The 16750-nt window shown below is 38.8% G+C and overlaps 1 protein-coding gene across 1 annotated transcript in view; it reads left to right on the top strand.

Moving 5' to 3' along the window:
• LOC135240044 (SET-binding protein-like) overlaps window positions 1–16750 on the top strand; it is a 53962-nt gene that overhangs the window by 1768 nt on the left and 35444 nt on the right. Inside the window, exon 2 of the mRNA XM_064309171.1 lies at window positions 6812–7403. Coding sequence (XP_064165241.1) covers window positions 6960–7403 — 444 coding nt within the window. The 5' untranslated portion in view covers window positions 6812–6959. The remainder of the gene's footprint in view (window positions 1–6811; window positions 7404–16750) is intronic.

Genomic DNA, 16750 nt, shown 5'->3' with positions numbered 1-16750 from the left:
TTCCTCCTCTCTGATTGAAGGTGTGTTAATTAATGAAATCAGCAGGCGTGGTGATTGGTTGGAATGAAAACCTGCATGCTCTCGGCCCTCCATGGCACATGATGTAGGACTACTTGTTGCAAGAGACACCATTTAGGATTCAAATGGGGAAAAAATACAAATGTCATTTGTAACCATTTGCTTTACTGTCAAATGATAAAATGTTACAATTGTTACACATTTAAGTAAATAATTTGTATTTGTAACTTGTATTTTGAAATATTAACCTAAATTGCAAATTAACCACACAGCCTCTGGCACAGAGGTGGCCAACTCTGGTCTTGGGGAGCTGCAGGGTCTGCTGGTTTTTGTTTTCACCTTAAATACAACAACCACTTAGACCAGGTGAGGTGAGTTAACTGTAATTGACTGCTTTAATTGATCGATTATGTGGTGAGTAAAAACAAAAAGCAGCAGACCCTTCAGCTCTCCAGGACCTGGACTGGCTACCCCTGTTCCGGAGGCACAACAGTGTTAAAGGTGCTGTGCAGTTTCTTGAAGTCAGTTTTCTTGCTTTAGCCCACAAACCTCATAATGCCCCTGTACCAGCCATTGTAATGCCATCGGGTTTTCAGGATCTTCTATGAATACACACAGTCTCCTATCATTGTGCACAAAAACTATATGAGCTAATTGAAAACATACACTTATACTGAATAAAATAATTAAGAAGAAAGTGACTACTGTCAGGTTTTTTTTTTTTTGTTCTAGGTATACTCCTGTCATAGGTATACTCCTGTGAGGGGGTCAGAGAGCCTATTTTCAGATCTATAAATCAAAGCTGTCTTGTGCCACAGATGACTTGCATCACACCATACATAAACATCACTAGTAGACACAGTAGTATATTCTATCTCTGAGGAATGGGTAAAAAAAATGTAGACAATCGGTACACTCGTAACGATTCTGATCATAGAACAGTTGCTAGTAGTAAAACCTTCTTTCATTCTTACTTATCTACAGCAGTCGTGGATTACAAAATACCACAGAAGGTCAGTGGTTCTTGTGAACCAGCAATTATACCTAGATGGGTACTCTGCTAATCCCCTAATGCCTCCCAGCATTACAGGAGTTTCACATGACTAAAGTGGCGTACCGTCTTACATTTAACATCAGTCTTTTCTAAATTACTGGTCTGTCAGTCATAGAAGTGTGTGAAATACACAATTTAGCAGAGACAGGGAAGCATGCTGTGTCAGACATCACAGGATATAGGCTATACATGATTGCTGTATCTCTTTATCTTAATGAACCCTGATCTCATTGTTTTGCATGGCTGCAGAACACCAAGATGCACACTATTTGAGAGAGGGGAAGATTGGAGGGGTTGAGTATGCTGTGCTACTGGAGGAACACCAGCAGCAGTAGCGTGCACTGATTATTATTTGTTAATTAATATAATCTAATTGTATTGTAATTGTACAAGTGTCTTGCTTTATTTAGCCTAAGCCTTTTCCCATGCATTCCAGAAATTGTGTGTTTAAATAATTTGCATTTGCAGCTTGGGTTTCCAGGAATGTTGCCAAATCTTGGGTAAAGGAAAGAGGAGGGATGATCGAGGACAAAAAAGATTGTTGGCAACTTTTCAAAACATAATACTATGCATCCCTACCTGCAAAGGGCTTGTGGGGGCACATTATACTCTTTGTTACAGCCATTTCATGTTCTCAGCTGCATTTTGTGGCTAACCACTCTGTGGCTACATTTGTCTGCTATTTAAAGGCAGCTCTCCATTAAATGCTTATTTTAGAAACCAGAAAAGTGAAAGCATATAGTTAGCATAAGACTGGTGAGAACTTGAGGCAGTAGGCAGTGGGTCTCTTCAGCCTGCCGCTGTGCACTTGAGACAAATGCATGTAGGCCTATATTTGCTTTATTTTTTATTTCTTCAAAAGCTCTCAAATTTTATTCTTTTCAAGGTGTCCACCATTAAGTGGAAGTGAAGAAAAGTATCTTAACCACACCAGAATTCCTGAAATGTTCCTCTCATGGATGATAGATAGCTTTCCATCCTGGGCCAATCGTACAGACACTAAAACTGAAATGTTAGAATCTAAGAACTCCTTTTTAAGGATCATCTAGCAAAGCATCCAAAATTAAGCACTTCATTTGGCCAGTGCCAATGATTACGCATTTGTCACAAAGTAGTCTGTTTATTGACTGATGAAGGAGAGGAGTGAAGGTTTGATGATAAGGTCAAGTCCAGGTGCACACTTCAGCAACATCGGTCAGCAAGTCACCAGATCTAATCCCAGGATTTGGAGAAGCGAAGAAAATCTTACGTTGCATGTTAGCGCAATTTAGCACAGTACTGTTCTTTATCTGTTTGTACCTACCAACATGGCCAGCAGCAGTGCATGAATTTATGGTGTAACTAATGACTCTTAAAACCTCATCCATTGAAACTAGCAAAAATATGTAAGTAGTAAATGGCATTTCTTTGTTTGATTGTTGCATAGCCAACTGGTCTCACTGAATACGGTACTTGGATTTGTTTGGAACATCTCCATTTCCCAGTGAGTTATGTGCGCTCGAGTAAAATGTAAAATGCCAGAATTTCTGTTTCCAGATGGAATTAAAGACCAGTTAGTGAGCCTGAAGTTGGAAGACTTCAGTACACAATACTAAGGTTTACAGAACTATACCCCCAGAGGAAGAAGGGTGGGATTGAAGTTGGAATTAAATCTCTATGACAGCCCCCATAAATCTGTGTAAGGTGGCTCCAGATGTTTTTTACACAAGCCATGGTCATTATGAATCAAAACGATGATGGTATTATTTAAACTGAGATCAGTCATTTTTCTTGTCAAGGCCAATTTTTCACTTACGGTTGACCTTTGCTCGACCATTGCTCAAGGGGATGTTTTTTTTAAAGAGGACTTTATGAACTCAGCCAACATAAGGACTAAGTTTGTTTTCTTAGCAAAAGTTAAAGTCACAGGTTGTATGGGGTGTATTTGTGCTGTTCTGAGTGGGATGACCCTGTATTGCTATGGAACTAACGGCTCATTTTGTATTGAGAGAGTTATTTTGTACAGATTATTTTTTGTGAAACACTGAAAGTATTGTGCAACAATTGGTCCTCTTGCTGCAAACAAATGGGCAGTTCTGCTTCTGAGAAAGCCACACAGGCCTAGAGATGTAAGTCTAGGATGTGATAATATTGACATGATTTGCTCAACCTCCATGTGGAGGTTTTGATATCTAAGATATCATATCTTCAGTCACATGGAGATGGAGCAAATCATATAAAAAACATGCCAGTGAATATTGTGATCAAATGAGCACTTCTAAATATAGCTACATCCCAACAGAATCCATGAATCTATTTATTTGGTCATATTTGACAGTCTTTCTGTTTTTAGGAGAAATCTATCATGAAAAAAATTGGTGTGCCAGCAGTCTAGTAGCAAAATGTCATCAGCAATCCTCACGTCTGTTTAGAAAGGGCTATGTGCTAAAGAGAGCCATTGCATGTTTGTACAAGAACAGATGAGATAACGCCATTAACAGTTAAATTAACATTAAGCAAAAAAAATATGTGTTGGATATATGCTGTAATTGATGGAAATTATTTTGATTTGCTCGTCATGGGTGGGGCAAGTCATTTGGGGAATGGTGTTTGCCTGACTGATAAAGGTGCAATGCAGTAACAGTACAGTAAATGCAGCCTGAGCAGGTAAGCTGTGTGGAGCTTTCTCAACATGAATGAAACAGTACCTGTTTTGTAAAATTCACAGAGAGGAAAGTGCTCAAGAAAGTCTGTTTAATAAGTTTGTGTAATCACTTAGCAAATGCATTCTTTTTCTTAGGTCAAAAAGATACATTTCGCGGTGTATTAGGTTATGTAATTTTGCTTTGTTTGGGGTTTATGTTTATCTGCCCATCTTTACCTTGAGCTCTGGCCCACTTTAACTGATAATAAAATGGAGCAGATGGCTCTGATTATACAAACGTTTTATAATATACTAAATTCAATATTTTATACTTGAGAATATCTTCAATATCTGTAGTGCAGGTCGGCTATATGGTTAGACAAAAATAGTCTATATTGTATTGGGCTACAAAATATGTGCTCATTCCTATTAAACTTAAAAGCAGTGTCACAGAATGCTTCTGGATGAAAACAAGTTGGAGGGAGCTGAGTCGGCAATGGTTAATGCTGAAAATTCTGATGAGCAGCTGTCATCAGTGGTGGAACTGAAGTTGTTCAGTTGTCATCTGTCAGTTTCAGCCAGAAATAATGCTGATGACATGCTGACTGCAGGGCAACACCGTTTCAGTGGGACGAGCAATGGAGAAGGTCACTGAGCAGGGCAACCAACATCTTGGCAGGTCAATACAAGACAATGAGGAGCAAACATCAAAAAGCTGGGGAAAGGTTGTTGTCAGTAAAACGAACAGTTGTCAAATGCTTATTATTGTTCTCGCCCACAAAAGAATCTGGGAGCCTGCCACTCATTTAAGTTCGAATAGTTTTGACGGCAACAGCTGCATTTGTTTTCAACTTTTATTTTCTTGCAACTAAATACTTTTTCCAAGGTCAAAAAACCCTTCATCTGATTTGGAAGATACAGACACCAGAATACAATTACATTTATTTGGTCTGTAGTGGAAGACGATTTTGAGAGGCAATGGCAAACTGAAGACAAAAAACAATGACAAGAGTCATCTAGGAAAAAGTGCATGTTGTGGTTTAACCCTCTTTTGGTCTTTTTTTAGAGCAAGCTTCATAAATCTTACGCGAGTAGTTTCATCACAGGATTACAGAGGACAGATGAGTCAGCTATGCAAAGGGCAAATATCTGGCATGCCTAGCTATACAGATGCACGGTTGTGGTTATTGGACTGTGGTTTTGGAAAGTTGCTTTGATTTAAATTTAAGTAGTAGCATATAATCATGAATATTTTATACTTATTGTTGGCTTAGATTTATGTGGTTGTCACCCAAAGAAATGACCAGAAATATTTTTGTTTATGTTCGCAATGATGGTCACCATCACCTTGAATAAATATTTCCCAGGTGAACTTTTGAATGTTCATTTACATGACCAGATTTGCTACTAAAATTAGGACACTGGTCATTGTTTCTATTTATTTATTGAATAAACATGCTTTGATTCATTAATATACAGTATGGCCAACATAAGTAAGCTAAATTCAGAGTAAATTACTGCCCCCTTTCATGGGCACTGTGCTGATACTACACTGCATGCATTTTTCAGTTTTTTCTTATAATTTTATATAGCATCACAAGCATGGTGGGAGTTGGCCTCATGAATAAGCAAAACAAATACCCCTGGAGATGGGGCATGGAAGGAATATGATGTATGCAATCTTGTGACATGATTCACATCTTCAAGTTGGCTGCTATAAATTGCAGAAAAGTCTGAAAAAACATTACTTGCACTCTTCCTGCTTTTAAGGAGTTCAGGCATTTGTTGTAATAGATGGTAACATTATTTATAGAATACTTAAAATTAGAAGATAAATTATTGCTGTTGACAATTTAACAGCCAGGCGAAGAAAGTCAGTATTGGTGAAGAGAAGCATTATTGAACAGTAGGCCCAAACATAAAAGTATTTTCAGTGCAATGTTTCCATTCAGCCACACAGTTGATGCTATGTTCAGCAAGACCACTAAATGAATGGATTTCTTGTTTCAGAACCAACATCAGTTTCCAGTTCCACTACAGATAATCGCACCTGCTTGCCTCTGAACACTGAAAATTACTAGGAAAAATGTTTGACCCTCTATTTATGTGCTTTTTTTACCATAATTTTCTGTCCTTTTAAAAGCCATTTTGAGCACTTAGGTACCTTCCCGAGCACTTGTTTAAAGAAGGAACTTCATACTTGTAAACTTTGATTTAATTACCTGCCTTCCACCTCCTATGTTGTGTTGCCAAACTCATTATGCAGGAGGCAGCCTAATAATTTGGTTTTAGGTTTCATATTTTCCCAAGCGTATAAGGTTTGATTTGTTGTATTTTAAGCTTTTATTGTAAACGTGACTCTGAAGGTTAAAATTAATATTTAAAAAATAAGAAAAAAAAACTTATCAGAAGCCTTGGTGGTTGCCAAGTCTCAGAATAATTCTAGTAGAATAAGTAATTCCATTTTCCAAGTTGGCAGCTGCTAACACGTTGCTTTTTAATTCCAACGCCAACTGTTCTGTATTGATATGTTGAGGCCTAATTGGCCTTTCTGAACCTGTAACTCTGCAAAAGTCACAGATTTAGCCTGTACGTTCACACAGCTGCTCGTTAGTTCACTTTCAGGGTATGCCTGGGATCAGTCTTCTGAACACCAGGCAAATGAGGTGCCTGATAATGTAATTATGGTCTTGCCTGGTGACTGGCTGTGTGCGAAATTCCAGCCAAGAAAGGTTGTACAAGTAATGGATTTCATGCTGAAACCTGGACATTTTCCTTGTGTTCCTGTGGTTTTGGTGAAAGCAGATTAGTTTAAACCTCTTTACTTCAGACCTCTTTATTAGCCAATTATGTCATTCTGAAACTATTGTGCAAGAGCACATATTGTGATAATAGTCTGTGTCACAGAGGTGGTATGGTATTGAGGTGTATTGAAAATTAAATCCTTTTGTCATTATTCATTAATGCTGCTTTGAATGTTCACTGTTTTTTTTCTTTTTAGCTCCAAAGCAAACCAAATGAAAACATGTTCCAATATTGATGAAATGTCAGAAAAGCAATTCATTTTTCACTGTATCTTCTCAACCTAATCTCTGTTACTCTTCTTTTCTCTCCAGTTTCACCTTGGGAGATGTCTATTCCAATGGGATTAATAAAATTCCTGGAGCAATCGTAGGGTGGGATAACAAAAGTTTCACTCACTGGGATTGCTGTTCTGTTCACTTGTGCTTGTGTACCCTGCTCCTGGAGTAGAGCATTGGAAACATGGAGCAAAGGGAATTTGCCAGCTTTGTGCAGCCAAATAGAGAGGCTGAATTTAGCGTCAATGCCAATGGTGGTTCTCTCCCGGAGGGTTCGATGGACCCGCGGCCTGTCCTGGCAGAGGGTTTCCCCATGGCAGGGGAGCGAGTGGAACCCGAAAGGGAGGATGAGCTTGGTTTGGGTGGGGACGAGTACGCCCTCTCGAACCAGGACGGCATTGAGGAGCAGGAGTTCTCCATTAAGGAGGCTAGCTTTGCGCAGGGCAGCCTCAAGCTTAAGATCCAGACCACCAAGAGGGCCAAGAAGCCCCCCAAGAGCCTGGAGAACTACATCTGTCCCCCGGAGATTCGGGTCACCATCAAGCAGCCTGGGGAGCAGAGAGCGGTGAGGCAGGGCAAGACTAACCCGGGCGGCAAGGAGGAGGAAGATGCCGCTCCGAAAAAGAAGGTAAATTCCGACGATAATCCAGTCTGTCTGAATTGTACGTACTGTAAAAGTGAATTCTACAATTCCTTTAAAGATAAAATGTGTATTCGGTTAACTGGAATATTCTTAAGCTTTCGTGAGTGTAGAAAATCTGCGTCAAGCATGTTTGATGTTGAAATTTTTTGAATGGGTTTAATGTAATTTTTCCATGCTACACTTGTTATGCATATGCTATTAGCACAGTTTAATATCCACCGTAATAAATATGACCACCATTCAGTCCGCTGCATTGATGGTAATAATGTGGTAATTGAAAATATCTGTCACGGGAAAAAGAATTATGCATTGTTCTAGTACCTCGCATCCCTTCTTCTCTTGCATCAACTTACTGTTGTCACTCATTCTTTAAAAAAATGTTATTATTTAAACACATTTTAAAAAAACTTGAGCTAAAACACTAAAAGGTAAATTTTAAAACCAGTCTATTTAGTCGTACTGTGTGGAATTTGAATTTGTATCCACTTTCGCTGTGTTCTAAATGTTGGGGTTATAGGCAGAGTGGATTCTGGTGACTTAATATTTGGTGTAGAAGTCTTTATTCAGTTACAGTTGAATAAATATTTTTAGAAATAATTCAGGAAAGCCAACTGAGAATTCTTAAATTGTTCTTACAGAGGTGGAACAAATCTCTTACCCATTCATTCCCTGCTTATAAGTGAGTTGTGCTTGTGAAATATCACATGCTCAGTGTCTACCTTGCATTGTATTTCAGCTGATAACGCAACCCAAAAAGGTTTTGTACTGTGCCAGGCACATGCGGTCTCCATGCATTTTGAGATTTGCAAGTCCATTGGCCGTCATCAATGGGTGGATACACTGATGGAATTATGTCAGTCACTGTATTACAGTATGTGTGTTTAACTATTACAAGGGAACTATTGCCCTCCCCTTCTCCGCCCCCACCCACCCTGCAATGACAAAGAAAATCATTAATAAATGATTAATTCAAAAAAATATATACAAAAAAGGAACAGAGCTTGGCATTTCTAAGGACCTTTTGGCAGTACTTTTGACTGTTTTTCCTGCAGGTATTCAAATAGAGTAAGGCTGTCAAAAGTGCCATGAAATTGAGTTCGAATATTAGCTTTTGTAATTAGTTAGAGTTTGAATATTCGAATATCATTTGCATATAATTCACAAAAATAAGCTGCTTATTGTCGGGCGCAATATGCACGTGACACTCCCTCTAAACTGGCCTGCGCGTTGTTTTCCACAAGCGGGCAGTAGAATAGAGGACATGGGTGAACTTTCATACTAGGTTACTACATTTGGGACCTCGTTTATAAAACGTATTTTAGACGTCAAAGCAGTGATTTATAAAATTTCAACATGACTCGATTTGACCGTGGAAACGGTTGTGGCTCTATGTCAGGTCTTCACTTGACGTATGCACACGCAAGTTAATTTTATAAATGAGCCCCCTGCCGTTTCTATAGCCTAATGCGCAAGTGAATAAAGCACTTTCTGGATGTAATTTGCCACAACTCTGCATTTATTAATCACAATAATAGGGGAATGATTGTTTATAGGAAATCCCTGTTCATTTCTTAACACAAAAACTATTCAAACAGCTAATACTTGTAGCCTAAAACAACATAAATTAGCTACTTACTCTGTTTAGTTTGTTTAACTTCTTTCATCATCCAATTTTATCAAAATCTTCAGAACAGAAAGGAAACATAGCCTGCCATGGGAACATTATGTAGCCTAAATTGTTAGCTGACCAGATCTGTTGAACGAAGTGAAAAAAGAGACTGGCTCGTGAGGCTAGCTGACCAGTAACGTTAGGTGTCTATGAGCTGAAAGTATCACTGGAGGTTACTGGCAAGGAAAACCAGACGATCCACTTGCCCTGGGTCCAGGGCAGAATGTTTTTTGTTGACAGAGGAAGTAACGTTAGCACAGGAAATGAACTTTGCGTGCATGAACATGATTCGCCGTATGAAAAGCCTGTATATTCATGTTAATTACAAAATGTGGGATCCAAAACTAATATTCGAATGCTCAAATTTAGGTTCGAACTATATATAAAACAAAGATTTTCGAATATTTTTCAAACTGCAGTAGCATCAGTGCAATTCACAGGTTCTGTGATACCCCTGTAGCGAGCAGCAATAAGCACCTACAAATTTGTGCCCCAACAGACACATTGTTGCTCTTTTGTTGTTTATTCCTTCTGACAGCATAGGGAGAGATAATACAGGATTATGTGAGAAAATTAAGGAGCAGGATCATGATACCACAACCTGACCCTGTCATTTCATATAATTAGGGAGAATATGCTGGCTTGCAGAAGAATTCAAGTGCCAGCATCAGCAAGTTTCAGGAAAAACAGAAGGGCTCAAATTCATTCATTGACCTCGGCTGTTCACTAGTGGGATTCTTCAATATAGGAGTCTCAAAAGGCCGTGGAGGTTTGTGTCACATGATGCACTGGAATTGGAATTTTCACCATATGCCAGGCCTGGCACTATTAGTAGTTACTGGTATGTAGCCTAATTCTTTCAGTTATACTGTATATAACATTTCCTTCACACATGCTTAGAGTAATAAAACCTGTTAGGCCCGGTCAAATGGACTTAATTTTGCTCTTACGTTTATGTTGGCCATAAAAAAACTGTCTGTATTACCCATAGATAAGTATGATAAATAATGAACGGTTACAATACACAGTTTCCCCTCACTAGCGGGCAAATTTCCTCCTCATTATTGTCTCGGCATGATTTTTTTTTCTGCAAAAATGTGGCAGCACTGGGCAGGCAACGATGTTGGGATGCTACAGCTGCCCAGTGTCCATGCATAATGTGGACCTGAGACAGTTTTACCAGTCATAATGTGCTGGCTTTTCCCTGCATACAATCAGAAAAGTAGGTCACAGCAACTCTTGAATTTTAAATGTATTGCCTGTCAAGAATACATAATCACTCAGTGAAAATATGTAGGCTATTAATGGCCACCTTGCAGTCTATATGTACATTTATATAAATGGTTGCACAAGTAATCAACATAAATTGCTTAAAATAGCCTAAAAAAATATTGTATTGAATAAATAAGCAGAAATGTGTATGGATAAGTGTTATGAAGGATATAGCCTAATTAAATCAAAGCATAGCTTTCTAAAAAACAAAACCTTGCCCCATTGATCCCGAAGAAAGAAAGCACTTTATTTCACTTAAACTAGTATTTTCTTTGCAGCTTTACCTCATGTAAATAAATCCCCCCGCCCCCCAGACTCCACCAATGACATTAGAACCATGTCTGTTGCATCCTCTGTGCAGAGGCAGACATTTTTTGGCAGGATCAAGGCCAAAATCACCCTTGCATTTCTTGTACTCCTTGTATAACTTATAAATCCATGCAGCAATTCCTGTAACACTGGGCAAGCAATTAAGACGTACTCATGCATAACAAATTTCTTTCATGGCTCATTTTTGGCATACAGTGCCTTCCTACTATACAGCAAAATAACAAGTGTCACTCTACAGTTACCCTACTTTTGGAGGGCACTCTGTGGACACCCCTTCTATTTGGTGGGTTTGGCTACTTTAGCCACACCCATTGCTAACAGGTGCGAAAAGTCAAGCATACAGCCATGCAGTCTCCATAGACAAACATTGGCAGTACAGTGGGTCATACCGATGAGCTCAGTGACTTTCAGCGTGGCACTGTCATAGGATGCCACCTTTCCAACAAGTGAGTTTGTCAAACTTCTGCCCTGCTGTAGTTGCCCTAGTCAACTGTAAGTTCTGTAATTGTGAAGTGGAAATGTCTAGGAGCAACAACAGCTCAGCCGCGATGCAGTAGGCTACGCTCACAGAACGAAAATGCTGAGGACTGAAGTGCGCGGATGTGAATGCACACTGCAATGAACGTCTATGCAAGCAGAAAATATGTGGCTAAGTTGTTGGGAAGCAAACCATGCGTATCCTTCTTTAATCAAAACCGTGCCTCGCTGATCCTGATCCTGTGTTTACTGTTGATTACTTTACAATCAAGCATAATTGAGAATGGGTGTTTTTCTGTGCTCACCAGGACTGACGGAGAAGATTGTTGTGGTGGGATAGGCCTACAAACATGATTGGCCATTCCTACGTTTTTACAAAAAAAAAAAAAACATTGAATGTGATGTAATGCAGGAGTTTGGCCTTCATGATCATGTATCCATTAGCAACTTGTAGGCATAATTTGGGGGAAACTGGAAACATTGAGTCTTGTTGTCTTTGGCAGTGAAACATGAAACTTTACCAGGAGGTGAAGTAGTGTGCTGGCCCAATTGTATCAGGGGCCAGCCAAAAGCTTTGGAATTAATTGCACTACGGTATTGCCTGTTGGGCATCTGATGGACGCTAAATGACTAAAAGATTGTTTATTTTTTCTTTTCTGTCACTTTTCCAGGCTTTTATTTTTTGTATTGTTTATATATGCAGGTTATTTTACATTCTTTGTACTCTAGAGTAAAATATAATGATATATGCTACAATGCACAAGTAGCCTATTTCTTTAATATCCAGATAATTGAACATTTTTTAAATAAATATTTTTCGGAAGACATTCACATTGTTTAGAAATTTCTTCTCTATGCTTGCATAATCAGTCGGCTATAGCTTACCTGAGAATTATTGCTCTGGAATAATTTTATCTGTGATAGTTGATACTGGGCCAGGGAATACCATGCAGTACAGATTTCAGAGAGAGAATGCTTTTTTGCCCCTTTTTGTGCCATAACCAGATGTGTTTTCTGATTTGTGCGAGTGGGGAGGAACAGGTTAAATAAAGGAGAAACTGCATTTGGATTAAATGCTGCCGTTGTGCTGTAATGATTGGAGAGTCTGGCACACAGCAGATGGACTCCTTCTATGTCTCATTGTGTCTGGGTCTCTCTCTTTTTTCATTTTGGCTGAACTAATAGGCCAGATGGTGGTGAAGAGGCAAGGCCAACAAGTGAGGCTCGGCATATGGGGAGCCTGTTTAAAATGGGACCCTGCTGGGGTGGGGGTTGGGGATACTGTGTGGCACAATGGGAGGAAATTAGGAAAAGGACTTGACTTTAACGCGGAAGGTGCAAACTGATTTCTGTCATGATGGGAATATTCTGAATGTTTTCTGGAAAATGAAAACAAATGCAAAGACTGGGGCTATGAAAACGGCATGGCACATTTATCAAATAGTGTGCTGGTTTGAATAGGAGGAAATTCTAAGTGGGGATGGGCGTGTCCAACTCACATTTTTTTCCCCAAACACCTACTGGATCTGTTCTGTATTGCATACCAGATAAAGCTTTTGGCACTTGTGGCAACGTTACTGTCATGCTGTTCTTTTTCAGCATTTAAACCTGCAACAGGAGCATTTGGTTTCCGAGTTAAAAATAAAAAATCCTGTAACTGAAGTATATATGGATACAGTTTATTATTATTATTATTATTATTATTATTATTATTATTATTATTATATATTAGGGGTCCAAGCACAAAGTACTGGAACTCTATTGTGTTCCGATTTTTATTGTTATTTTTCTCCCCTAAAAGTGTTTTCATAGTAAAGTGTATACAATTGTAGATCATACAGCAACCAGACTTTGCTTCTAGGTTCCTACAGTCACCCACTACTCAGGTTAGAAAAATTACAGCGATCGGCCACTTGGTGGTGCTGTAGCAAGGCACAGCACATTTTGGCCTATAACCTTTGAACCGTTTGTGGTACACTTAAATTGATGATGCACCATATTGGATTTTGCGCCATTTTTAATTTTTGTAAAACCTTAAAAATCTATCTAATAAGAAATATAAGAAAAGTTTCTGCATTAAAGTACATGGCCGCAGTAAGCCAATGAATTTTGTGGGCTTGACCTCTATTGATATAACGAGCTCTAACTACAATGTCCGATCATCATAAACCCTGAGAACTGAGATCTATAGTCCATTAGGCTTAAACCTGTCAGGTTTGGTATAGATCTGTCGATAGGTGGCACTATAATTACCAAATGGTCATAACTCCTAAAACAATTAGCCAGTCAAATTTTGTATGTTGGTCAAGGGTCCTATGAAAATGTATAAGGACAAGTTGATTACTTAAACAAGATGGCTGCCCTCCGCCAAACAAATATCAGCAGCCGTTATACTTACTTAGCTATCATCAGGCATCATGAAACCTTGCGTGATTGTGTGATAGGATGTGTCTGTCTAAATGTAATAAAATATTTATAGCTCAAAAATATGACCACCATAAGCCAATCAAATTTCAGCCCTATGGTACTTGGACCCCGTAATTGCTGCTTGCGGCTATTAATATTATTGTTATTATTATATTTGCTATTTCACTCCCAAACAGATGGCTAAAAATGTTTTATAAATTCTTGTGGTACCTGTAGCAAATTATTTTGACCAGGGTGACCCCTTTGGTGTTGTTCTTGTTTTCACATGATTGACAAAACAAGAAACACCCTGATTAATAAATGTCTCTTGGTGGTGGCAGTTGGCAAGCTGGCTTTGTAGGGGTGCATCTCTGCCAAGTGGCTTAGGGGAGAAGGATTTGAATCATGAGCCTAAAATATATTGAACACAAATAAACCTAATAACTGTCTATAATTGGAGAATGTTTTGTTAGGAGTTAAAATGTATGGTATGTTATGTCATTTTAAGATTATTTTGTGATTCAGGACTGGTTTGCCATTTTTTCTGTAAATTGGATTCTGCCAGGACATAGGCTAATGTCTTGATTCTATAATGATGTCAAACCCACAGCAGCACTCACTGACATGGGATTCTACACATTTGTTATATGGAAATGCTGGCTGTCTCTTTGTCTGTTTCACTTTAAGACCTTCCTTTCTCAATCCATGTGTCCATTCATCCAAACCTTTGGTCTTCCATTGGACCATGTGGTAAAACTGAGTTCTATAGGAGTCTGTTAGTTGTAATATCATAAGTATCCTACACATTTTTTGTTATTAGGAATTCCACATATAATTATATTATTATATTATAATCTATATTAATTGTAGTGAATGGAGTACATATATACAGTAGGCTACATGTTAAGTGGCTGCTTTTATGTTGCAGTGGACATAGACTAATATTCAACCTCAGTAGCTATAGAGTATTAAAAAATACAACCAACATATTTTGGTGGTTGGCTTTGTGAATGGATGTGAACAAACTGTCTCGTCCTTTAGAAAGGTTTAATCCCCCCATGTGAAACGCATAGGCTACAGATAAAAGCCATCATGGGTTTCATTTATGACCAGAAATAAATGGCATGTATACTAGTGGCTGCACCATGTCATTTCTGGTGCAGGAGTAGTTTCTTTTTTCTTTCTTTTTTTTTGTATTTTGTTTTTGTGCATTCATTGGGCCTCAATGAAGCCATCTCAATTTTGCCTCTATGCTGCTGACTGGCTGCAAGCTGTGCTTGCCTTTGTAGTGAGTACAACACAGCCGGAAGGGCTTTTTTGTGGGAATTATTGGTGGAGAGGGAGGGGAGGAGGAGGGTGTTTGGGGGTGAGTTTGCAGGGGGCATGTGCAGAGCTTGTTACAGTGTGATTTACTACCATTGAAACAGCAGCTGTCCCCCTGTGTCTGTCTCACTCGAGCCACCCCCTCCCAAAACGGGCCTGGCCCATGCAGCTGAAGGTATTACTATCAAACAGGAAGCAGTGCAGGTCGCAAGACAAAGGCTTTGTGTACTTTACCTAACCCGTGCGCTTTACATCTTCGTTCTACAATATGTGGTATTTGACAGATAGTTAAAGCATTGCTGTTTTGTTCCTTAGAAAAAATCACTGAGCAGGGAAATACTCTCTGGCAATCAAATTTTTAGCTGTCTTCTTTTGTAATAAAATTAGTTTGTATAGCCTACTTCATTAAAAAGAGGAAAACCTTTTTCACCTGAACATTTTCTCACTGTTTTATGTTTAAAACGAACAGCAGCCAGCCCACTGTTTTTGCATATAGTTTTTGCTTTATTCAGACAGGTAGAAAGCAGAGAGGGTGTGCGCATTTGTATGTGTGGGTGTGCGTGCTAATCTGGTGGTATGGGAAGTTAAAAGTTTTAATGGTCATAAACTTAGGTGGTGTGCTAGGAGACCACGGGCTGTGCATGTAGTTATTTGACTATATTTAATACTTCTTTTAATTAAATACAGCAATTTTAGCATCCAGTCTGAGTGCCTGAGATTCTTCCTTTTAGTTCTAGCCTTACTTCTAGCCATTTGGAAAGTCATTTAAATTTTTGACAAGTTCCATTTACCAGTGTGCAGATTTCAGGAGTTAAACAGCACCAAATGAGTGTCCAGACATCCAACACTTCGGTATGCCCAGGTGGAACAATGATTATAAAAGGATACAGTTTACAGCAGTTAAAGGGATATAAATACTTCTCTAACCTACACCTTGAGCTGTAACAGGATAGCTGTCGATTTGAAGAGAATGCAAATGTCAAGTCACTAATAAATGATTCAGTATGTTCCAGGGTTATGTCACTTGTGTGTTCCAGAGTTGCATCATTAAAATACACAGCAGCAGATACTGAGAAAAAGAGGATGATCACAATTATGTATCGCTTTTAGCCCTATAAAAACATTTTTCATCCTGCTCAGCCTCCCTTCATGACAGTACTGCCAACACACAGACTAAACCATTCTTCACTGTAGCTAATGCTCTCACTGCTGTGTCTGGGGGAAAATTAATTGTTTGTGAAAATACTGCCCTATAAGAGAAATGTACTGCAATAGCAAGAAATGTCAAGTACAACATATTGAATTAGAGCAGAGTTTTCTGGAAGTTAGACAAAATCCACTATTTCCTCATGGAAAAGCATTACATTCCCTCCAGGTGGTATTTCAGAGGTACTGTAAAACTAGCATGCTCTCTAATCAAATCCTAAACTGGTCAATCTGGACTATGGACTAGAGTTCAAATGGATGATGCACAGTTGGTCATAGTGTTGCCTGAGAGCTTCTCGTTCTGGTTCGAGTCTGAACACTTTTAGTCTGGTTTTAGTCTGATCTTCTTGTCAGTGTAATTTGTTTTGTCTGGATTACTGTCTCATATCTTATGAAAAGCCTTCAAATTCAATTTAAGCGTTTTAACGATTTGCTCTCCTTCTCATGCAGTCCTTACGCAAACAACCTTTGACAGCCGTGTATCTCTCTACTTTTGGAGAGCTTAATATCTCACAGTCACTCAGTACTGACGGTACATGAAAATGAGCCTTTTTTCTTTTTATCGCCTGATTCTTTCATAGAAATGCACCCTGAGGAATCAGGATCAAAATTAATGTCTTTGGAATCATATTTTATGACATTTCATGGG

Source organism: Anguilla rostrata, chromosome 14 (genome assembly GCF_018555375.3).
Source record: "Anguilla rostrata isolate EN2019 chromosome 14, ASM1855537v3, whole genome shotgun sequence".
Classification (NCBI taxonomy): Eukaryota; Metazoa; Chordata; class Actinopteri; order Anguilliformes; family Anguillidae; genus Anguilla; species Anguilla rostrata.
This window is presented reverse-complemented; position numbering and strand designations above follow the sequence as displayed.